The sequence below is a fragment of the Neomonachus schauinslandi genome, chromosome 7, assembly GCF_002201575.2.
Source record: "Neomonachus schauinslandi chromosome 7, ASM220157v2, whole genome shotgun sequence".
In the NCBI taxonomy this organism is placed as follows: domain Eukaryota; kingdom Metazoa; phylum Chordata; class Mammalia; order Carnivora; family Phocidae; genus Neomonachus; species Neomonachus schauinslandi.
The window spans coordinates 38,284,233-38,308,653 of NC_058409.1; the positions used below are offsets into that span (position 1 = coordinate 38,284,233).

Below are 24,421 nucleotides of genomic sequence, written 5' to 3' on the forward strand. Positions count from 1 at the left end.
CCCACCTTAGTGGCGTGTATGTAGTAATACGCAGCACTTGTATTGTTCTCTTTGTTTGACTTAATTCTCATTTGACTATCAGGAACCCAAATTTAGTTTTTTTACTTTATTTTTGATTAGTTAGAACTATTTATAAAGATTGATAGTTCATGACTTTATTTTTTTAGAAGTCAAAAAATAGGTTTTCTTGTTTTTGATTGTTTTTTTTTTAATTGAGGTAACGCCCTCAAAATTACCGAATGGGTATATTAAACCCTTTTATAGATGTAAGATACGTTGTGGAACCTTGATTACAGGATTGTAGAAACACTATCTTTGTAGTCTTTTATAGCTTCCATTGAGCACAGTTGAGCATTCAGATTTTTTTGTTTTCCACCCATGATGGCAAAGAGAAAACAGGAAATATATTTTGCAATTATTACACAAATTTATTTTACTTTCCTTTCTGTTTAGTAAGCAGGAGTTATGTAATGTTTTGTGCTAAGAACTTGGACCATTCCATTTTACTAAAAGGACTTGTGACAATAGTCTTTTACCTTTTATGATTTGTTTGCTAAACTGTCCTTGATAGTTTTTAAGTGGTCATATACTAAAGACAGTTGTAAATACAAGGAAATTGTTAAGAGGGAGAGATAAAAAAAATCTGTTGGATTGATCATTCTAATCTTTATAATATAAACCTGAATATGAAAATGTTGCACAGTTAAAGAGCAAAGAGGATGGCCTTCCTCTTCAACAAAATTACAACTTGTGAAAGTTTTAAAAAATAATATATTCTGGTGATTCAAAAGAGGAACCAAAAATAATAAGCTAGAGTCTTTTTTTTTTTTAAGATTTTATTTATTTATTTGACAGAGACAAAGGGAGAGAGGGAACACAAGCAGGGGGCAGTGGGAGAGGGAGAAGCAGGCTTCCCGCATAGCAAGGAGCCTGATGTGGGGCTCGATCCCAGGACCCTGGAATCATGACCTGAGCCGAAGGCAGACACTTAACAACTGAGCCACCCAGCTAGAGTCTTTAAAAGAGATGATTTAAAATCTGCAGTCAATAGTATGCTTTGATAATGCTAAGTGCAGGAGAAAAACAGAAGTAATGATAAGCTAGTACCTATTGGAGATGTATTTGAAATTTGGAATTGTATTTACTACGTGGATATTGTCCAGATTCACAAATGACAGTTGATGAGCAGCAGTTAGTTGCATTTAAAGGCCATTGGCCATCTTGGTTATATATGTTCTCAACACTGGGAATGCAATGTGTGTCTCCTATGGTTACATTGTAATTATTAAGATTTCTAATGAAATTGTTTTTCATTATCCCTTTGTGTTATAAATTGTTAAACAACTTAAAAACAATTAAATGGATCCTTGGACCAAGAGGAAAAATGGTGATGACTGTCTTTCCTGGTATACTGATAGTTAAGAAAGAGTTCTTTATTTCAGTAAATGTTTGCATTTTGGTGTTTCCTAGAATGGGATTTTTACGTGAAATAACCATCTTACATTTATTATTGATATATTGGAAAATATGAAGACCTGCCATTTTCTTTTCTTTTTTTTTTTTTTTTAAGATTTTGTTTATTTATTTGACAGAGAGACACAGCGAGAGAGGGAACACAGCAGGGGGAGTGGGAGAGGGAGAAGCAGGCTTCCCGCGAAGCAGGGAGCCCAGTGCCAGGCTCAATCCCAGGACAGTGGGATCATGACCTGAGCCGAAGGCAAACACTTGACTGACTGAGCCACTCAGGCGCCCCAGACCTGCCATTTTCTTAAGTAAATCTTTGTCGTTCCTCATTGATCACTCCTTATGGTCAAATAATGGATTTTATTTAAAAACTTTCTACATTTTAAGCATTATGTATACATTTTTTATTTTTATATTACAACATTTGAAAATTATTCTCTTTTTTTTGTGTGTGGTGATCTAGTGCTGATGAGCTCCTTCTAACTGAGATGATGTTTAATGGCCTTTTCAATGACCTGTCTGCAGAACAGGCAACAGCACTACTAAGCTGCTTTGTGTTTCAAGAGAATGTGAGTTAATAGATTTAACATACCTTAATGATTAATTCACACATCCTGTAACTTAATTTTAATATTATTATGGATATTTTAAATTATAAAAATGTTCCATATTTACATATTATGGGTAATGTTAATTAGAAATCAACACTAACACAAATATAGTAAGAGAGTTTTAAATAATACATATTATCAGAAAGGAGAGTGAAATAAGATCTTATTTTTGGATAGTCATTAATCATATTCCAAGCCTTAAATTTGTTCTGTAACCCAGTGCATTGTTTGAAGATCTGGTCTGGTCAGATAGTCCTAGAAAGAAAAGGATGAATGAATGAAAATAAAATTAGGCAAAAAAGTGAAAATAAAAGGGGATAGTGAGGTTAAATTAATATCTCTCCTCCCAGTAATGGAGAACAACTATGAAGCAACTGATTTTCTGAGTGGCTGAAGTCTTAGTTGTCATAGGTAAGGTTTGAGGTAGTTGCTATAGGATTCTCATTTTTGGTTTCGCAGTAATTTTTTCATTGAGTGGTTTGTTCACTTTCAGCAACTCTTAAAAATCAAAAAATGAAGTGCTGGATGGCCCACCACAAAAACACTAATCTGTCTTTTACTTTTTTCCCAAAACCAGTATGATTTGCTTTAAAAAGTAAAATGCATGTTTTACATTTCGAACTTTATTCATTGTGGATGAAGTGGACAAAATAAGAATAAGACAAAGACATTTGCCCTCTAAAAATAATACTAACTTCTAAATTTTTAGAAGACCTTTTACCATGTATACTTAGTTTAACATTCAAATGAATTGTGTGTAAGACAGACGGTTTTTGCAGTTCTGCCATTGATCGAGTTATTAACTCTTTCCTTCTTTATGAAGCAGGTCAAATACATTACTTGTTGAAATAAGTAGGTCCTTTTCTCTCAGCTCCCTGATTACTGATTAGAATTAGAGCTAGAGTGGCAGTGATAACAAAGAGGACAATAATCCCAAAACAGTTTATACTCCTGAGAATGCCTGCTCTGCACCTGTGAAGTAATTGCAGATGAGGAATTCATTACTTTACAAAATACTCTGTTTGGCTGTTGTTTTTCTTAGGTTCAGAATTTTATTACAGTAATTTCTGGGGTAGTTGTTAAGAATATTTGTCCAATTCTGTTTGAAAAGACCTAAGTTTGAAGATGATTTGGGGATTGGTGCTCTTCTGCCTGTGTCATACTTTGTCTTATAGCTAATTTCTTGCATTTGTTGTTTTGTTTTGTTGTTTTTAATGTGGCACTATAAAAATCCTCTGTTTTCTGAGAGCCCAAGTATGTTACCTCTTCAAAGGAGTTGGGCTTCGCCAAACCATTATTCTGAAATTTGTGGGCAAGATGTCACTATATGTGGTTAATTAAGATTTGTTCAGTGAAACCACACTGTTACATGTAGTGTCATCAATTCTTGTGGTGGTGCCTTTCAACAGCAAGATGGAAAATTACACTACAAGTCACATGGAATTTTGTTGATACTTTTAGAAGAATGTTTTCTAGCCAGATGGAAAGGTTAAACATAGTAAGGTACTTGTTATAAATATGAAAAAGTCTGCTTAATATACTAACTTCTTTTTAGAAATGTGTTCTTTCTAAAACTGCGTCCCTGCATTTTTTATGTCATTAAAAGTAATTTTAAAGATGAAATACAATCTTTAGAATACAAATATCAAGTAACTACCAATATTTGTTAAAAATCTGTGTGCACTGCCCAGATCTAGGCACTTGAAATAACAGAAATTTTTGCTTTCCTGATATTTATATGCTAGTAGATGAAGGTAAACAATAAAGAAGTAAAGTACACACAGATTATGTCAAATGGTGATGAAGGTTTGGAGGAAAGTGAAGCAGAGGAGGCAGATAGAAAACACTGGGATAGGGTTACTATTTTAAATAAGGTGATATTAGTAAAGGCCTCACCAAGAGAGTGAAATTTGAATTGAGACTTAAAAGGAGAGATGAAGGAACAAATTGTACATACACCTAGTGGGAGAGCATTGGTGAAATCCCACTTAGGTTTCTCTTGTCAGGACCAGTGTCTTCTACTTACATTGACCAGAGAGGAAGTGGTCAGTAACTGTTGACCATGAATGGACACAATATCAAAGATGTTAAGTAGTCTTGAGTTCACAAATGGAGATGTTGAGTTCATTGTGGCCATTTTGTTTTTTCATCATTCATCATGGTTTTTCTTTTTTTCTTTTTTAAATTTGGACAGGAATAATACAGAACCTAGGTTATTATTTTATTACATAATAGACATAAAACATGCACAGCAAAACCAGTCCTTTATAAATACTGATGCTTAAAATAAAGGCATAACGGTTGCACCTAAACTTATAATAGCTTTTTAAGAAAATTTACCTATAATTTAAATCCTGTCTCACACATACATATATACCATTTTTGTAATAATTTTGTTTTTGTGAAAGGCTGCCTTTGTCAGGCTTTGTTCACAAATAACTGTTTTTATTCTAATCACAATAGAATAGGGTTTTGAGGATCTGACCTTTTCTTTCTCTTTGACAAGGTAGGAAACCAACACACAGAATCCAAGCCACTTGTCCAAGTTCATTTGCCCAGTTAGTAATACCTGGGTAAAATAAAAATTGAGGACACTGCTTTTAATGTTCTTTATCCCAGATTTTTGGTTTCCACAGAATGAGAGTTGAATAGGAGCCAAAACTATTTCAAAATCAAACTGTGATAAAACAGTTTATAATCATTTTGATGTAAGTAAACTACTATGGGTGTTTATAATATTTGCTCTCCCTCCATTCCATTGTGGTCACAGAAAATAGCTGGTAAATTGTAAATTTAGGAGTGTAATATTTTCCTCTGAAATACAATAATAATATAATTTAGGATGAAAGGAGTGGTAATTTTGCTTATACCAACTAATGTTGTTAGAAACTCTAAATGCTAATAACTAAGATCTTATAATTTGATATTGATGGATATCATGAAGGCTTTGTTTTGTTACAGCAGAAAGCATTTTAAACTTGGGTTTTTACATCCTTTTCTTTCATAGTCTAGTGAGATGCCCAAATTAACAGAGCAGTTAGCAGGACCACTTCGTCAAATGCAGGTAGGAGTATTTTGAACTGCATGTTTTATGAATAGTATATGTAAAATGAACATTTTTGACAGTCTAATCCTAGTATGTATCATTCCACAGAGACCACTTCCTTCAAGATTAAATGTTATTTGGTGTTAGTCTTGTCATTTAATGCTATGTTGATAACATCACTTGGGATTTTTACTTGAATAAACATTCTCCCCCACCAGTGTAATAAATTGTATTGAGTTACTGTGCGTGTAGATTTAACACTACATAATGTAACTAGGCAATATCAACAACTCAGTGCCTGCATTGTTTTCCTTGGTATTAAGAATGGCAACTTGATGGACTAGGATTAGTTAGCTTTATTTTTTGTATGTTTTTCCATTGTAGTTTACAACAAAGTTTTAAAATATGTTTTATCCTAAGAAATTAATTATCCCTGGGCCCTTAAAACCCCAGTAGCTTATAGTAATGAATTTGTGTGTTTTATGATTTTCTTATGATGAACTGATTTTATCTACCTTTTAACATTAGAAAGACAGGGAAAGGTGAACTATATGATATTGCAAAAGAGGAGAAGTGATTCATAAAAAGAGCCTCTTAAGTGGAAAATTTAATATCCCTTATTACTAAGAAATTTAAATTTCTAGAACTAGGGAAGTTTATGTAGGACTAGGTGGTTTTGACCTTTTATATTACCGAGGAGAAAAGAATGAATCTGAATATCTCACTGTGGGGGGAAAAAAATTAAGGTTTATATTTTTTAAAGCATTATTGGGGAAAAGCATTATTTTGCCATAGGATTTGTGTTTTTCTAAATCTGTTTTGTTATTGATGTCTTTGGGGGGTTTTGGGGGGTTGCTATTAATGAAATACTTAAAGATTAAATGCTACTCTTGAATGACTTTAATGAAGAGTTTCTGTTTTTTATTAAAAAAAAAGGTTTAATTGGGTGAAAATCACGCTCTTGATAAATTTTTCTTAATTCAGTGTAATGGGGAAATGTTACAGTTGGATCACTTAGCAGTGGAAAAGACACTGTAGCTACTTAGAAGCACAGAGTATCCAAACTGTGGGCATAAGAACCTAGGAAAAAAGGACCTTGTGGAATTCTGGCTCTGGAAACCTAAGAAACCTAAAGAAAAAAAGTACATGGAAGATCGTAAGTAAGAAATTTTAAGTAAATCTTTTTGTCTTCAAAGGAATGTGCTAAAAGAATTGCAAAAGTTTCAGCAGAAGCCAAACTGGAAATTGATGAGGAAACTTACCTAAGCTCATTCAAACCTCACTTAATGGATGTAGTATATACCTGGGCAACTGGAGCTACATTTGCCCATATCTGCAAAATGACAGATGTCTTTGAAGGTATGTTTAAATTCTGTATACATACATTCCTTTTTGATATATAAGAAATATACTCAGGATGGCATTGTTTTAACTAAATAAGAATAATATGTTATTTTTAATTTCTGGTAATAAAATGGAATGGTGGGGCGCCTGGGTGGCTCAGGTGGTTAAGCGTCTGCCTTCGGCTCAGTTCATGATCCCAGGGTTCTGGGATCGAGTCCCACTTCAGGCTTCCTGCTCAGCAGGGAGCCTGCTTCTCCCTCTGCCTCTCTCTCTCTCTCTCTGTCTCTTATGAATAAATAAATACAATCTTTAAAAAAATGGAACAGATGATCCTAGTAAGTCAGGTTCGTGTGAGGTTTTTTTTTTTTTTAATCTCTTGGCAGTAATCTAAAGGCTTGTTATATTAATTCCACTAAAAGACAGCAGAGCTGGGGCGCCTGGGTGGCTCAGTCGTTAAGTGTCTGTCTGCCTTTGGCTCAGGTCATGATCCTAGGGTCTTGGGATCGAGCCCCGCATCGGGCTGCCTGCTTGGCGGAGAGCCTACTTCTCCCTCTACCACTCCCCCTGCTTGTGTGCCCTCTCTCGTTATCTCTCTCTCCACCAAATAAATAAATAAAATCTTTAAAAAAAAAAAAAAAAAAGACAGCAGAGCTGAAAATGCTGTCCATCATTGCATTTCTAATAATAGACTTGGCCTCAGTGAGATGGTACTTCAGCATGAATCAGATTAATGAGCAGTCTTTTTTTTTTTTTTTAAGATTTTATTTATTTATTTGACAGAGACATAGCGAGAGAGGGAACACAAGCAGGGGGAGAGGGAGAGGGAGAAGCAGGCTTCCCGCGGAGCAGGGAGCCCGATGCGGGGCTCGATCCCAGGACCCTGGGACCATGACCTGAGCTGAAGGCAGACGCTTAATGACGGAGCCACCCAGGCGCCCCATGAGCAGTCTTTTAAAATGTCTTTAAAAGACTGAAGAATAATTGTTATTCAACTGAACAGAAATTTTAAGTGAAAAAGTAAAGGCAGAGGGAATATAAAAGAAATAATAATTACAGGAAGCAAAAACACAGTATCTAAGGGAGACCATTTTAGAAATGTTTTACTCATTTCAAAAAGATTGGCTTATATAGGTATTTACAATGGTGAATGATATTTACCAAATTAGATATTTACATTGAACTTTTTAAAAATGAAAGTAAATGAGCTTGGACTTCATAGAGATTATTATAAGAATATTTAAAATGCTATTGTTTGTAGCTCTGTTTTAAGAAAAATTGTATTTTTGACACATCTGATATTATATGCTTTTTAACTGATATTATTAAAGACAGAGTTTACTGAGTTTATGAATCATGGATTTTTATGATGCATAGGTCAAACATCAACAGAATATTGAAATTTTCAACTATGAGCCTTTATTATATTGAACTTCATGGGTTTTCAGGTTTAAAATGTTAAAAGTTTATAGTGTATTTTTTTTATCATGGTGTCCTATATATAGTGTTATGAAATTTATTTCTAAGCCTCCATTAAATGATCATTTAGTAATATGGTTCCAAAATCTTGCTCTGAGTACTGCATTCTCTTACTGGGACCATCATTATTTATTAAGTGACTACTGTGTGCCAGGCATTGTGCTAAGCACTTTATAGAATTTAGATCTCATCACCAAAATGGCAACTCAGGATAGATACTGTTTCTACTTGGCACAAGGAAGCTGAGTTTTTTTAAGTAAATAATTTGCCGAAGGTCATAGAGGTGTGGTATATGATGGCACTATGATTTGAACCCTGGCCTCTGTGATTACAAGTCACATGGTAATTAATAACTTCATCTAAGCACCATAATGCCTTATCCTTGAATTTTGGATCACCTAGAGACTTCTTAAATCCTGACCTAGATCGTACCATCTCCATCCACTGACAGTTCATGCTTGTAGGCATGGTAAGGAGATCTGTAATAGTTCACGGTGGGGAGCGATAGCTGAGGATAGGAGAAGAGCAACCTCGCTTGTGAACACTGCTTCACATTCAGGAACCTAGGTACGTGTAGGACTGCTTGTGTGGTGTGAAGGTGCAAAGGCAGTCATACAGCACCACCACTCTTCAATCTGGCATCTTTTTGGAACATAAGGATGAAACTTAACGTTCTCTGCCTGTTCTGTGCCTAATTGTTGCGGAAAAATAATCAGACCGGCGAGAGGCCAAGTGACACTCGGAGAAGTAGGAGAAGTCGGATTTATTTTACGCGAGCGGCCCCAGATGAGCTCATGCTCGAAGTTCTGGGCCCCAGGGAAACGGGGTTATAGGGCTTTTATAGGGGACTGCGGGCAGTCAGGTTCCAAGGGCTGTGCTGACTGCTGGTCAGTGGGTTTGAACTGGGGGAGTGGGGCTGCTTTAGGTGGGGATAGTAGTGCCGGGAGCCGGTGGCGGGAAGCCTGTTTACAGAAGCAGAAACGGCTGGTTATCTCTTGCTCCCAGTAGGGCTTCTGGTTTTCTCTAGCTTATTGTTCGTAACTTCCCGTCTTCTGGGGTCTCCTGGCCTGGGCCTGCTCTGGGTAATTTTCCTCTTCATAATGACCGTTCTGTGCCTAAATAATGCTAAGACTTGTTAATAGCTCATATTTATGGAGTGTCTGCTTCTCTGAGAAGTCAGACACATGACATAATAGTGGTTGATAGCAAAGAGTAGTTTGTTTTGTTTGTTTGAAGAAAAATCAAGGGGCAACAGGCCTGCACATCTAGGGCGCTCTATAAAAACTGTCCTTGTGGACTGTTTTTTCGGTTCTTTGTACTTAAATGGAAGAGTATAGGAAGACAGATTTGAAACTGCTAAAATTGATGAGAGTGTGCAGTTTTCCAGAACATACTGTCATTCCTGAAATCTGTTTTGCCCCGTTTCAGTTCCTTGGGGCTGTTTCTACATCACAGTTTGCATGAGGCATCAGAAGTTTGAAAATCTGACGATTTCCGTTTGTAACTAAACTTGAATTTGGGTTTAACATCAGCATAATCTTTATGTTTTTCTGGTCTGGGTGCCATTGTATCAGCTTTACTTTTCCTTTCTAAAATTGCAATGGACTATATATTAAGTCTTAGAAATAAAGCATAATTAAACAGCAAAAAAATAACTGAGAACCTTGATTTACTTAGCAGAGTATTTCCTTTTTCCAGTGTACTTTGTGCCCCCCTTTTTACCCTGCTGCTGTTTAGTTCTTCCATTTCAGAATAGCCGTTCTCTCTTCATCTTGTTATTGTACATGCTTTATATAATTGGAAAAATACTGTAATTAAAACTCTAGCCCATAGTACATTGTGTCTTTACTTTTATGGCCAGAAAATGATTGCAGGGGAACTTTAAAATGCCCTTCACTCAAACCATATTTGTTTCCAGTTAGATTCTTAATTTTCTTTTTATATGAAAATGTGATCATTTCATATCATGAGCCTCAGAAGTGGTTTTAAGTATTTTTCAAACATCAACTGGCACAAGTTAACATTGTAATGATGAATACTGTGTGTCTGAGAGGATGCCTAATGCGAGAGAAGAGCTTATACTGTGATTCAGTTGAGGAATTTTGAAGACTTCATACAAATAATTATTTCCTCTGTTATCACCCTGGAAAAAAATGATAAGAATGTGGTTGTTTCTTATTTCTATCATACTAAATTGGAAGAGCAATTTAAAGTATTTGTATTTGTAGAGGCTCAAGCCTAGGGTTTCAGTCTACTAATCCATGTGGTAGATCCATTGTAAGCTTTCAGAGGCTGTTAAATTTTCTTTCTTTCTAAACAACAGCATTGTAGTCTTCACTACACATGAAGGACTTGCTTTTCTACTTACTTAGTCACAGGAGTTCTCCTAGTGATGACCTGTGCTCTCACTCGAAACTGTTCACCAGGTAGTGCGTTCCCACACTCTGCCTCCACTCACACTCTTCTCAGTTGCCTCTCAGCCGGCATAGTTTTACCCTTCCCCAGGTCAGGGGACATCAGTGTCATTAGGGATTTTCCAGTGGATTTGTTCTTAGAAATACTTTTGCTAATAATAGTAGAGTAACCGTTTATTAACATGTATCATTTCTGTTTCCCTTTTGGTAAAATTTTAGTATTAAATTACTTAGAAATTAGTACTTGAACTTACACATTTGATGAATAATGACTGAGACCATAGTGGGAATTAGGTACTGGGTGCATCATGAGCACCAGTCTCTGCCCTCCAGAAAGGGGTTAGCCTAAGCTGAGATCTAGTGGTAAATATTTGCGGGAAAATATATTTGTGATCCTGACCTTTCAAACTCATTAAAACCACCTAGATAGGAATATTAAATCAGATTCAGGACATGAACTATGGGGGAACACTTTGTGGAATGCCAGAAAGCTGGAGGTAGAAACACTGTTTAGAGAAAGGTGTTGCTTTCCATCCTCAGTGAGCTTAATACTGTTCTGTTCAAGAACCAGATTAATCTGATGATTGCATGTGTCCATCAGTGGATGAATAAATTGTGGTGTATCAGCATAATGTAGTCTTCAGCCATAAAAAGGAATGAAATCCTGATTAATGCTAAAATTTGGATGAAACTTGAACACATTAAGGTTCTAAGTAAAAAAAGGCAGACACAGAGGCAACCTGTTGTATAATTCCATTTATATGAAATGTCTGGAATAGGCAAAGCCATAGAGACAAAGTAGATTAATGGTTGTCCCATGGGCCAGGGGCTAGAGTAGGAAGTGAAATTGAATTGACTAATCACTGCCTTTTTTTTTTTTTAATTGTGACAAAATATACATAACATAAAATTCACCATTTTAAATGTCCAGTTCAGTGTCACTGATCTTTTTCACCTCAGGTTTACATTCTGGAAGAACTCACATTGAGATATAATTCACAGAGCATAAAATCCATCCTTCTAGTTGTACTATTCAGCGGTTTTTAGTGTATTCAGAGTTGTACAACCATAATCACAATCTAATTTTAGAATATTTTTATCAACCACAAAGAAGTCACTCCTAACTTGCTAATACAGTCCCTCACATAGTAAATGGCACAGCTGAAATGTAATCCCCGGTCTGTCCACTTGCAGAGACAATGGACATGGAGTGTCAAGCATCTACAGTAGCTCTGCCCCCAGCTTTGTAGGTGATCACTCATGCATCACAGGAAAGGGGGAAACCACTAGGCCTCCTGTCTTCTTTATCTAGAAACTCATGTGCCTATATCCTTTACCTTATTCTTTCTTCTTCAGAGGATGGACCCTTCTGCCATTGTTATGAATCTCAGGGCCTTACTCCACTCTTTTCTGCACCCTCCTCAATCTTGCCATTTTAGGATATAAATAGGCATATAGTTTTCATCCACACCTTTTTCAGCTACAAATATAACCGAGTGGTTAAGAGCAAGAGCACAAATCCTGGGCATAAATCCTACTCAGTAGAATGACCCTGGGCAAGTTACTTAACTGTGCCTCAGTTTCTTTGGCTATAAAATGAGTGTAATAGCTCCTCCCTCATAGTGTGAGGATAACATGATGCATAGAGAGCCTTTAGCACAGTTAGCCTGGCACACAGCATTCAATAAATGGGGAGCTGCTGCTGTCAGTTTTTTCGTGACAGGTATTTTGTTGTCGTCACCCTCAATCCCTCATTCCTTTTACAGCCAGACTCAGAATAGACCATCTTCAGTTCCTTATCCCCCATCTCCATCTTGATCCACAGTAATGTGTTATCTTATTTTGCTGAAATTACTATGAGAATCACTTCTCAGCCTTTTGGCTAAGATCAAGTGAAATTACTAGAAGACACCAGTGACTTTGCCAAATTCAGAAAACAGACCCCTTTATTTGGATTCTACTTGCCAGTTTTTACTGCTTACTACTTCTAGAAACTCATTAATAGAAATTCTTTGGCACTACCTGGCAATGAAGATTTTTACAGAAGTGAAGAGCTTTAGAGTAAGGCCTAAAAAACTTATAAAATATTGGGGGATCTAGCTGGCTCAGTGGGTTAAGCAGCTGACTCTTGATTTCGGCTCAGGTCATGATCTCAGGGTCCTGGGATCGAGCCCCACGTTGGGCTCCGTGCTCAGTAGGAAGTCTGCTTGAGCATTCTCTCTTTCTGTCTCCCTTTGCCCCTCCCCCCACTTGCACATGAATGCTCTCAAACCTTTTTTTTTAAGTTTTTCATTTTTTTATCGTTCTGTTAATCACCATACATTACATCATTAGTTTTTGATGTAGTGTTCCATGATTCATTGTTTGTGCATAACACCCAGTGCTCCATGCAGAATGTGCCCTCCTTAATACCCATCACCAGGCTAACCCATTCTCCCACCCCCCTCCCCTCTAGAACCTTCAGTTTGTTTTTCAGAGTCCATCGTCTCTCATGGTTCGTCTTGCTCTCAAACCTTTTTAAAAACTTATATTTACAGTTTTTAAGTGTATAAACTAAATTTAATGATAAATTGAAATTTGTAAAGTAATACACATTTTTTTAAAAGATTTTATTTATTTATTTGACAGAGGCACAGCGAGAGAGGGAACACAAGCAGGGGGAGTGGGAGAGGGAGAAGCAGGCTTCCCGTGGAGCAGGGAGCCCGATGCGGGGCTCGATCCCAGCATCCTGGGACCATTACCTGAGCCAAAGGCAGACATTTAACAACTGAGCCACCCAGGCACCCCAGTAATACACATTTATTATAGAAAATTTAGAAAATAGATATATCATTTCTGTGAGGCACTATGATAATTGTTAAATGCGTGGGCTCTAGAATCTTCGGTCTGGATTCAAATCTTGACTCCATCATTTACTCCTGGCTCTGACCTTGGTAAAGTTATGTATGCAACTTCCATTTCTCCTTTTCCCTCTCTGTAAAATGAGGATGACAATACTTGTCAGATTGTAAATGTGAAATGAGAAGTTTTACATGAAATATGTATTACAGATCTACCACAAAATAAGTGCTCAGAAAATGTTGGACATTACCCTTTTTTCTTGAAACACATTCAGCCTAATTTCTCCTTTCTTTGATGCCTAAATATCACTAGGAACATCGGTAACTTCACTCTCCAGTAATACAAGAAAGTACTCAGGGTTATTGTAAAATGTGTATATATGTGATTGGATTTTACAGAATTATGTCTCTGTTTTGGTTGCCATTTTGCTGTTGACTCTTATGAAGTCCTTTGCTGGGTGCTAAATAACTTTGACAGAGTTGTGTAGTGGAAATAGGCTGTATTTGGGGCTGGAGTTTTCTCCCAGAACTCCATGAACCTTTTAATGAGAGGAGGACCAAAAAAAAAAACCTATGGACTTTGAATATTTTGGCTAAAGGGCTATATCATGACATTTTACATTCCTGCAGAGTTTTGCCAATGTCAAAGAATTTGTATATTTCTTATCTCAAGTGACATAAAATCAGAGCTAGGTAGAGCATGCCTTCTGTTTAAATAATATGGAACCAAATCTAAAGTAGGTGAACATCCTACATGTAGGAGATGAAAGGGTATTATCCCCATTTGTCTTTCAAGGTAACCTGTTTGCTGGTCATTTTCATTACCAGTGACATCACACACACCTCCCAGAATGTGAAGTAGCATCGTTGTGTTTTCATTGTTTTGGCCCATTGGTGGGTTCAGCAGCCAGCAATGTTGTCCTTAGGGGTGCAGGCCCTTGTGCAGTAATTTATCTTTGGCTCTTGGAATTGTCCCACAGAGAGGGAAGGCTCTCTACATGTGCATGGGCACTTGCTCCTGGATTATGCGGACTCTATTGGGCAAATGGCTTTTATTTTTGCCTTCATTTAAGCTAAAAGTACATTCTCCTTCCTGAGTTAACTCTCCCCGGTTTTCCCCCAACCACTGGGCACAGTGGAAAAGAACATGGAGGGCATTAAGAGAAAACTGTGCACAGTGAGTGTATTACAAAACTTGATAAATGCTGATGGATTAGTTCAGTGTTCTAAGGAGTTAATAATGGTAAGGACTTAGAGGAGTTCATACCTTGCATATCAGACAGAACTGCTATTTCTAATGTATTTCACACATTAAAGTCCCAAGAGTTTTAAACTTAAGTAGATAGGTCTTTGAGAAAGGATCCCAGGCCCCTCCCTTGCTCAAATGTGGTAGAAGTCAAATGATGTTTATAGCTTCAGCAAAGAAACAAAAAACAACAAAAAAAAAACACCCCACTGATCTCAGGGAGTCACATCCAGTGGGAAGAGACTTACCTCCTCCTTTGTGCTCCTTTGAGGACACACTGTATGAAAAAAGCACTGATAAAAAGTCTACTTAAGGTCAAGAAGAATGAATGATTGCACCTTTAAAATGACAAATCTGATCCTGTTACTTGTCCCCTGCTTAAAAATCTCTAGTTGCATTCTCTTCACAGGATGGTATCCACATACCTCATTAGGCCACCCTCAGAGTCCTTGAGTAGCTGCCCTTTGTCACACTTCTCTGCATTGCCCAAGCGGTCTTCCTTTGTTGCTGTCTGACAGAGACCTCCTCATTCTTACAGACCCAGGTTATATGTTATCTTTGTGGCCTTAATCCAAAGTTGTTCTCCCCCCTGCTCCCAGGGCATTTTGTGAACTTTTAAGAGCAAATGTCAACACATTATAATAAATCAGGACTCTCTACCATTAGTCAAGGATGGGAAATTAAACTTTTTGTCTTTGTATCCCTCCTAGTGTCTGCCAGGCAGCCAGTCAAGTCTTCAACCTCATTTACTGCATGGGAAGTCCCTCAAAGTACTATTAGTCAGTCATCCCATGTTCTCCTACCTTGCCTCTAACAAAAGTTCTACTGTTCTGGTTATTTCCATTTTACAAGTGATTTGTTTCCTTTTCTTTACAGGCAGCATAATTCGTTGTATGAGGCGCCTGGAAGAACTGCTTCGACAGATGTGTCAAGCAGCAAAAGCCATTGGAAACACTGAGCTGGAAAACAAATTTGCAGAAGGTCAGTATCCAGTCGAAGCTTTTTCTAATAATTAAGGCAGATCTTTTGAGACTTGAATTCTTGGCCACAACGTAGGAAGACATTTTCAGATGCTCTTCACTGGAATGCCACGGAGGGCCATCCAGTAGTATTTAAACAAAATTTTAGAGTGTCTCTCTGGGAAAAAGTTTCGAGATTTTAGATGTAATCATTTATAAATATTTATTGTGTACTATGTGCAGGCATGGTTTTAAGCACCAGGGGATACAGCAGTGAACAAAAAACCCACAAATCCCTGCCTTCATGGAGCTTACATTCTAGTGTAGGGAGACATGCAATAAACAAGTCAACAATTAAAGTATTTCAGGTGGTGATAAGTCTACAGGAAAGAAAGGAAGAGACAACAGGAATTGAGGGACAGATGAGATGGCCTAGGGCCCCCACTCGAAAGGTGGTATCGAGGCCCTTCATGTATGCTTGATAGACGTAAGCAAGAGTACGAGACCAGTGAGTAGAACAGTAGGAAGGAGAAAAGAGATGATGTTAACCCCCCAGCTCCCAGCTTTTTCCTGAAATGATTGGAGATTTTGACCCCAGGAGTGCGGTGCTCTGGCAGTTCTTGCTGTTGCATTGTAGGGAAGTCTGTAGATTAGCAAGGTGGAAGTAGGAAGACCAGAAAAGAAAGGATGGCCAGTCCAAGGTGGTAGTAATGGAGGCGGGCAGGGGGTCGGAGGGAGTATATAACATGCTTACAGTTTGTTCCGTCTGAATATTTGCCAAGAAAAAGGGCTGTGAGTTAACACATCAAAGAATAGCGGCCACCTTGTCGCTCTGTTAGTTGCTCATGTAGTCACAACCCCTAATGATTTCTGCTAAACAGTGTCCTAAGAAGAGGTGTGCAAAAACTGGGTACTGTTTCCATATGGTTGATGGGGCAGACCTATTTAATCAACCAGAGTTTAAGTTACGTAAACTTACTAAATAATGAAATTTATGTTTGTCCTCCCTTAGTCCAGAAAGAATCTCACGTGGTAAGTGAAAATAAAGTGTCTCCTGAAGTAGGCTGAGAATTCATGCTTTTGAGAATTTAGTTTTAGTCAACTAACTACTACTTTTGACGGTTTAGTCCTTCCCTCAGTGGGTCTTTGTGCATAGTCGGAGACCCTGTCACGGCCCTGCACACACACAGGAACCGGGATACTTCTGAGTCCAGAGTCATAAGAGCAGGAGTCTGGTTTCTAAGTTACCCTCCTCTCCTCTCAGAGGTGCCTGTGAACTCCTCTATCTTTTAGACCAGCAAGGTTTTGTATCCTCGAGATTGTTGTATTAACCTCTTCCCCCGCCCCCCCCTGCAAGGGAATCACAGTCTTTGTGGTCTTGGAAGCTTAAACCATCTTTTCTTTTCTCTTAGGAATCACCAAAATCAAGAGGGATATTGTGTTTGCTGCCAGCCTCTACTTATAAAGAGTCAGCTAAACGAATGTGGGGTTTTAAATTTTGCACCACCTGATTACAGCTGACTACAAATGCTTACAGGAGTGTTGATTTGGTTCTCCCATGTCAAGGCAGTTGTACTGAAACATTTTAATATGTATCATACTTCAATCAGGCATCATTCTAAGAAAGCATATTATTGCATACACATTTGTACATAAGCATTACATTTTTTTAATAAAAACGTACAGGTGGGCATTGTTTTAGTGAAAGGCTTGAAATTTGTTTTAATGAACTCAGCGCTATTAGAGAACCATGGTGTTAAATGGAACTATATACACACAGGTAAAGTGGGCGTCCAAGAGGTATAGCAGCAGCAGTCCCTTAAAGGTTTGTACACCATGAAGAAAACTCATCCTCTGTCTTCTGGTTGCAATCCTTTTCCTTTAGAAAGCGGGCCAGTTTTATCTACCTTCAAGGTTGGTGACTGTTCCTAAAGTGATTCCCCGTCGTCGGTGTTTCGTGCAGAGTTGTATGGGAGTCCTCCTCTTTCCTTTCTTTAAAAGAATTTCTCTCCTTGAAGAAATCGGATACATACACTGCCTACAGAAAACAAGTTATACTTAAATTACATCATTACTTTTGTCCCATTCTAAGTTTAAAAACCATATACATAGTTGTAACAAGCAGTTGGCAAAAATAAATATCAACCCCACAACAGAGAAAGGGTACAAAAAATAAGTGACTAACGGGAAGTTTTGTTAGAAGAGATTCTTTTAAATTGAGAGTTGCTTATTTAGGTAGGTCTTGAGTAAATAGCTTTACTCTGTTAGCACTCAGGTTCTTCTGCAATTCATGCCAAAAACAAAATGAAACAAAACACTATAGCCATAGCCTTTTACAAAAGTACATGCAGTAAGATTTTTATAACTTTTGCAAAAAGCAACATAGTTAATAACATCAGGTGATGACCCAGTAAAAATTACTGAGCCTCGTTATCTGCCTTTGGATAGTTTTCCCCCTGGAACAGGTTTTCTACGTTTTCTACTTACTTATCCTAGTGTTTATCAGTAAAAGATGTAGGCTGCCGCCCTGTATACTTACAACTAATACTGCAACCAGGGCTCCTTGAATGAGTCCAGTCAGTACATCACTCCAGTGGTGTTTGTAGTCAGAAACTCGAGAGAGGCCCACGTAAATGGACACAGCAACAAGACCAAATTGCAGTGTGGGGCGTAAGAGTCTTGCCCAGTCTCCCTTCATCCTGGCTTGAAGGTAAAGCTAATAGAGAAGACAGGAATAAAAAGAGTTTAACACCCCAACTGGAAACTTTATACACCACACCCCTAAAGGTGTGTGTTTTACATGATCAAGTCATTATATATTAATAATCATTACTATTAATAACCATTAAATAACCAGAGTATAAATTACATCTAGAATAGGCTGTAGGCAAGCATTCTTACGCTCATCAACACCTGAAACTTCATCCTTTTAAATAAGCCAAACAAAAGTGATTGCCCCAGAGACTTGTCTTTAGAACAGTTCATTACTGTACCTGTCTAGCTAGACTGCTTTCCAAACTGTAAACAGGGCAAGGGGTTCCCCGTGTTTAGGACTTTCTCGGATTTCAAGGGCAGGCCGTCCTCTGGCAGAGTCTGTGCTACAATTCTGATTCCCAGCCAAGTTAGCCTTAGTTCCAAGTCTTGGGATAAACTGCTAGCATTCTGAGCACGGGGGTGTCCCTACCCTGGGCCAAGCTACTATGTTTTTCGCCCGGTCTGTCTAGAGACAGAGTTTAATTGATTCGGTTTACTTGAGAGTTCTCGCCTCAGGTTATTTTAAAGGGCAGTGGAGACTAAATAATCTGTATTTTAAGTAAATCTAATACTTTGCCTAAATAATACAGGTTCTACTTGAGTCCTGATCCAACAGTGAATTAGTCTTTGAGTAGCACGTGTGCCCTTTAAGTTCCATGACTTTTCCCTACACTCCTCAGACTTGAGAATATCTCCTTTTGTGTGTCAGCCTGCCCGACTTGGGTGCATCCCCAAAGACTGTGATATAGAAGGGTTTCGATAGTTTTCCTATCACTTCCTTTCAGCAACAATTTTTGCCTTATTTCTGTCTAATAAGAATATGCTTTTAAAATCTATTTTAAAAGTTCTGTTTGATAATTTGTGACTCATACACTTAATTAAATGCATTCCTCAGAAAACAATTTATGTGGCTGTGCCCATAGACACTGCCTACTTGAAACAGATCCATTCCCAGTTCCTTGCGCACTGTGAGCGAGCATTCAGTTCTCAGCGGCTGGCAAAAACTCAGAGACTAATTTTATCGAGTATTTTTACAGTAGAAACATCTAATTGTAAAAGAGCATACCAGTTGTTCAATTGAATTGCACTCATTAGCTGGTTAAAGTACTCCTGGCTTTCTGCAGACCCCCTCCTTTCCTTTTTTCTTTGTTGTTGAAGCTATAAAAATGTAAACAGTAAGAGGCTTGTCTAAAGATTCTGGAGTTGGGAAGATAGCTGGTTCTGGTTGAAGCAAAGTTTGCATCTGGCAACTGAATCCAATTAGGTAACACAACCATGCCAGTAATATTCCCCTCACTAGTTTTGTCTTCATTGGAAATGTTTTACTCATTTCAAGGAGAATAGTACCTTGACTGGGGCTGAAGCCAAGTTTTGGATGTTACTCCCCAAAAGTTCAGCTGTCCCTCTTTTGATTATTAATGCCTTTTCATATAACTGTTAAAGGCATGGGTTCTTCAGACTATAAAAATATATACCTCTGAATTATAAATACTTACAGGAATGCACCGTAGGGAGAACTGCACCTACCTCTGTTAAGGACATAGCAAGAAAAAAACAATACCAACTCTAAAATGGATTTACGCTTAGTCCTAGTTTGCGCTTCCAACCCAAAGAAAACTCAGCACTTTGAAGGTCCTTCCTCACTTCGGCTTCTAAAATCCTAACAGTGTTTTCCTTCCAAAGACCCTCACTTTAACTCTAGGTAGCTTGCCCCTAATTAATATTCACTTACGGATTCGTACTCAAGCTTCTATGTACTTTAGGTGACCTTCAACCCTCTAAGTAGCTAGTTTCTCCTTACACATCTACCCAAGTATAGATGTTACCCCCTTCTCTGGTGACCCAGAGATGATTTCACCCTGAGGGGGGGTACTAGGAAGCCCCCCATTGTGGTTCTACACCTAACCTTACCCTCCCCTCCAGGCTCTGGCTCTGATAACTAACGGCCGTGGCGTGTATGCAGGCTGCCGTCACAGAACAGTTCTCAGCTCGGGGTGAGGCTGGCTAAGTGAGTGTGCTTCCTTTTCGCCTGCTATTTCCTTAGTGTAGCTCTGGGAAGGCCGGGCATCACTTAGCTACAGCCCTGTTCACGGCTGCGAGGACGCCCCCATTTCAGTAGACCCCACGGAGCTAAACACACTGAGTTTCTTGGCCCTTGGATCACTTGAGTTCCGCAGCTGACATGCCCACAACTCCAGACGGGGACAACTGTCCTCCCGTGCTGCCAGCCAGAAGTCTTTCTTACGTCAGCGGCTTCAACAGAGCAGACAGTGTTAAGCTTTTCTTGGGTCCTGCAGTGCAGATCTTCTAATATCTCACCCTCTGGAGGCACTAGAGATTTGACTTCCTCTACCGCTCATTTATAACTGCTTCCCAAAATCATTACCTCTTGCCTGTTGTCTCCTTTTCCATTTTTTGACTTTGTGGGTTTATCATTTTTTATTCTATTCCTTGTCCTTTTAGAGGAAAGAGGACAGTCTATGTACCTTTAAACACAAGACTGTTGAGGGAAGTACATGTTCGTAACTGCCTCAGAGAAGCAGTGTTGGAAGCTCTCACCACTGTTCTACGCGTACTAGATTTAGAGACAGAGCTGCTTTAATGCTAAAGCTTATAATAAAAGGCTCTGTAAGGCCCTGCCTTTGCAGACTCCCCTCTCCCCACACGTGTGTTTGCTAATCACGTACGCACCGAGCACATTCAAGTAAGGAAGTCCATTGCTTATCTCTTAAAACTCAGAACTGAGGAACTCTACATCCAGCGTTGTGCACAGTACGGGAGAGACTCAGTGGCAGTGTCAACGACTTACAAATTCCCCTCCTGGGCGGAACCGTCCCTCCACAGACACGGTGAAGGGGGAGACCCATCCGGACCACACCACTCTGCCTTCTCTTCAGAGAGGGCACTGAAGATGACCTCTGACAGGCCCGAACCCGAGATCTGCTGGGCCGTATTCTCCCTCTGGAATTTGCAGAAGGATGAACGGGTTCTCTTTTTTCAGAAGGTCTAGAAAGAGCACCTAAAGGATACAGGATAGGCTACTTGCAAACTAAACTTAGGAGAAAGCAAAAGTTATGGTGAGGCAAGGACAGCAAGCCCTGAGGAGAGAGCAAAGAATGGGGTAGAGTGGCAGCCACATCAGGAAGCCAGGCGGCCCGTGAGACAGGTGGAGCACACAGGTGGAGCAAGTTCAGTTCCTGGTGGTATGCTAGTTCTAGCTCATCGAGGTCTTTACTATAAACCATTTTGGGGGCGCCTGGGTGGCTCAAGTCTGTTAAGGGTCTGACTCTTGATTGCGGCTCAGGTCACGATTTCAGGGTCCTGGGATTGAACCCCACATTGGGCTCCCTGCTCAGCAGGGAGTCTGCTTGTCTCCCTCTCCCTCTGCCCCTCCCCCTGCTCACGTGCACACACTTTCTCTTTCTCTAAATAAGTAAATAAATCTTTAAAAAAAATTTTTTTTTCCCCTCTGGGAGATCTAAGTCAGTTGCTTACAACCAAAAGATAAAATCCCAATTACCAGCCACCTCTGTGTTCAATTAAAATCCCATTTTGTTCTTAATTTGGATTTCTGTGACTTGAATGATGAGGAGTTTTACTTTTAAAAAAAAGTAAGTTTCAATCGAGAAGGAAAATAGTATTTATACACTGGGGTTCACACCGTGAGGAAAAAAAAATTAAATCCCATGAGAACAAACACATTAAATGTCCACTGAAGGCCCTGTTACAAGAGCGGTCTGGCATTGGGTATGGGATTTACTTCCATGACTTCTTTCTACGTACAGTACAAGGTGTGAACCCCTACCCTAAGCCAAAAGTGGTTCATCTACCCATCTCTGTCGCTGCTCTCAGGCCCATTTTAATATTCTTCTCTGAGCATGCTTCAGTTTGGCCTCAACTGACCTGCCCCATGGGGATTTTGGTCCACTAGTGGGGGACAAGAGTACTGCCTAGTGACAAATTCTAGTGTCTGGATCCCTCCTGATCCTAACATCCAACCTTCTGGTAAAAGCAGCTCCGAAGCAGAAAGTTCCCAGCTAGAAATAAGAGAAAAGGTAGACAAGGCAGAATGGACCAACCTGCAGCTGGTCACTGAGGTACTCCCTGGAGGCAAAGAAAACAGGTCTGTGAAAAGAACAACTGAGCCTATCACTAGTGTCATCCCTGCTGTCACAGGAAAAGGCAAGAGGCATGTGGGGTTCCAGGAGGCACAAACTGAGAATAAAGTTAGCAGGAAAAACAAAGATACATCATGTACTTCACCAACCTTTACACTGCTCCCTGCCCACTTTTTCATCTGTTCAAAAGGCAGGATAGACATCTACCACAGGAGAACTTAGGAGAGGAAATGAACCTCAAGGCCTCAAAAGGAAACCACAGTGAGGCCTATCTCGATTTCTCGCTGTCTCTCCAGCAAAGGAACTATTATTTTCCTGACCAGACGGTGTATCAGAGCAAGAGCTCAGGGCAAATCAGATACAACCAATGATTGTGCATAACCCAGATTTAGAAAGCAAAAAATAGTTTGATAATTAGCCTCAAGGATAATCCGCCAGTATCCTCCAGGAATGTCCTCACTAAAACCAGGCATCACTACTGGCCCTTGTGAAAAGGAAGGTTCCAGATGTGGTTTTTCCTTCCAACAAGAGCAAACTGAGCAAGGGTAGGCCCTGAGCCACTCTTCCACATAGGGCTTCTGGTCAGGAAACTCTTAACTGCTTAGTGTAGGGTCAAGTGTTCAGTCTCTTAAAGTGTCCAGTCTCTTAGCAAAGTAAAACCTATTGAAAATGGGATGGAAATAAGTTACTATGTCCAATACTCTTTAAAGAAATAAATAAAAGCTTCTTAGCTAAGATATACTAGAGATTCATAAAGGCCATTTCTTACTCCTTAAGGCAACAAGGTCAGAAAATCGATTTGCTCAAAATAACCAGAGAGTCAAAGGCAGAGGGGATTGGAGGAAGACGTTCCACGTGCAGGCAGCAAATGTTTCCCTGACAAGTGCAGAGAAGCCTTCCTCCTAATCCAGAAAGAATCCAACACTGAATCTCTTTTGGGAAGAGCCTCATGATAGTTTTGTAGGGAACACAAAGACCTGGTCAAAATAAACAGGGCTTTTCAATGCATGGGGTCACATCGGAAAAAAAAAATGCAAAGGTATGCACGTTTTTCTTTTTTTGTAAAATATTATATATACAGCTTTTTTTTTTTTAATACAGCTTTTTAAAATAAGAAAATTCAATGTCTGTTGACACTATTTAGGTATTCTTTCATTATCTTACTATCACCAAAGGGTAGACTATAGCCTTTTTTGCCTAAAATTTCTGGAAAAAAAAAAAAAAATTAGCTTCCATTAAAGGGTCTAACTTCTCACTTTTAAAATCTGATTGCTGGGGCGCCCGGGTGGCTCAGTCAGTCGGTTAAGCGTCTGCCTTCGGCTCAGGTCATGATCCCAGGGTCCTGGGATCGAGCCCCGCATCGGGCTCCCTGCCCAGCGGGAAAGCCTGCTTCTCCCTCTCCCACTCTCCCTGCTTGTGTTCCCTCTCTCGCTGTGTCTCTGTCAAATTAATAAACAAACAAAAAAAGAATTTAAAATAAAATCAAATCTGAATGCTGACAAAAATATTTTGTGAGGCTGGTTTATTTTTATTTTGCCTTTCCTTGATCCTGTAACACTTAACTACAAAATGCTGTTGTCTCACAGAGTTAATAATCTATTCTTAAAATAAGGGTTTTTTTCCCCATTTTAAAGTTGAGTCGGGGTCGGCTTGCAAGCTAAGAATGGTTTTCACATTTTAAAGGACTATTTTTTTAAAAAAAGAACATGCAGGGCGCCTAGGTGGCTCAGTTGTTGAGCGTCTGCCTGATGCCCCGCATCAGGCTCCCTGCTCAGCGGGAAGTCTGCTTCTCCCTCTCCCTCTGCCACTCCCCCTGCTTGTGTTCCCTCTCTAGCTGTGTCTCTCTCTGTCAAATAAATAAATAAAATCTTAAAAAAAAAAAAACAAAAAAACATGCAACAGAGACTGTATTGTGGCCTACAAAGCCTAACTATGATCTGACCTCTTACTGAAATCATCTGCCACCTCCTGAACTAGACCAACAGTTTCATGTTCAACACAAAAATATTCCTTGCTCTATGTATTTTGAAAAACAGCCTCTAAGACTGGGCCAGGCAATACATTATTCTACCTCCACTTCATGACAGATCTGGCCAGGAGAACACCCTAAGGCTGACCTCTGTTTAGTGTTTACTCTAGGCTTCAATTT

General features: G+C 39.1%; 2 protein-coding genes across 5 annotated transcripts in view; one reads left to right on the forward strand and one right to left on the reverse strand.

Annotated features, from left to right (window-relative positions):
* Positions 1–17,097, forward strand: part of MTREX (Mtr4 exosome RNA helicase) — a 113,801-nt gene extending 96,704 nt beyond the window's left edge. The window contains exons 23-27 of the mRNA XM_044916769.1: positions 1,928–2,033; positions 5,083–5,139; positions 6,318–6,480; positions 15,318–15,422; positions 16,813–17,097. Coding sequence (XP_044772704.1) covers positions 1,928–2,033; positions 5,083–5,139; positions 6,318–6,480; positions 15,318–15,422; positions 16,813–16,865 — 484 coding nt within the window. The 3' untranslated portion in view covers positions 16,866–17,097. The remainder of the gene's footprint in view (positions 1–1,927; positions 2,034–5,082; positions 5,140–6,317; positions 6,481–15,317; positions 15,423–16,812) is intronic.
* PLPP1 (phospholipid phosphatase 1) overlaps positions 13,131–24,421 on the reverse strand; it is a 103,846-nt gene continuing 92,555 nt past the window's right edge. For 2 of the 4 annotated variants that reach the window (XM_021702142.2, XM_021702139.2), the window contains exons 5-6: positions 17,940–18,116; positions 16,990–17,438 (exon numbers count right to left, since the gene is read on the reverse strand). In XM_021702142.2, the coding sequence (XP_021557817.1) occupies positions 17,310–17,438; positions 17,940–18,116 (306 nt within the window). In that variant the 3' untranslated portion in view covers positions 16,990–17,309. Of the gene's footprint in view, positions 13,330–14,405; positions 15,401–16,989; positions 17,439–17,939; positions 18,117–24,421 lie in introns of those variants that run through there. The other 2 variants (XM_021702141.2, XM_021702140.2) reach the window with 2 other exon arrangements.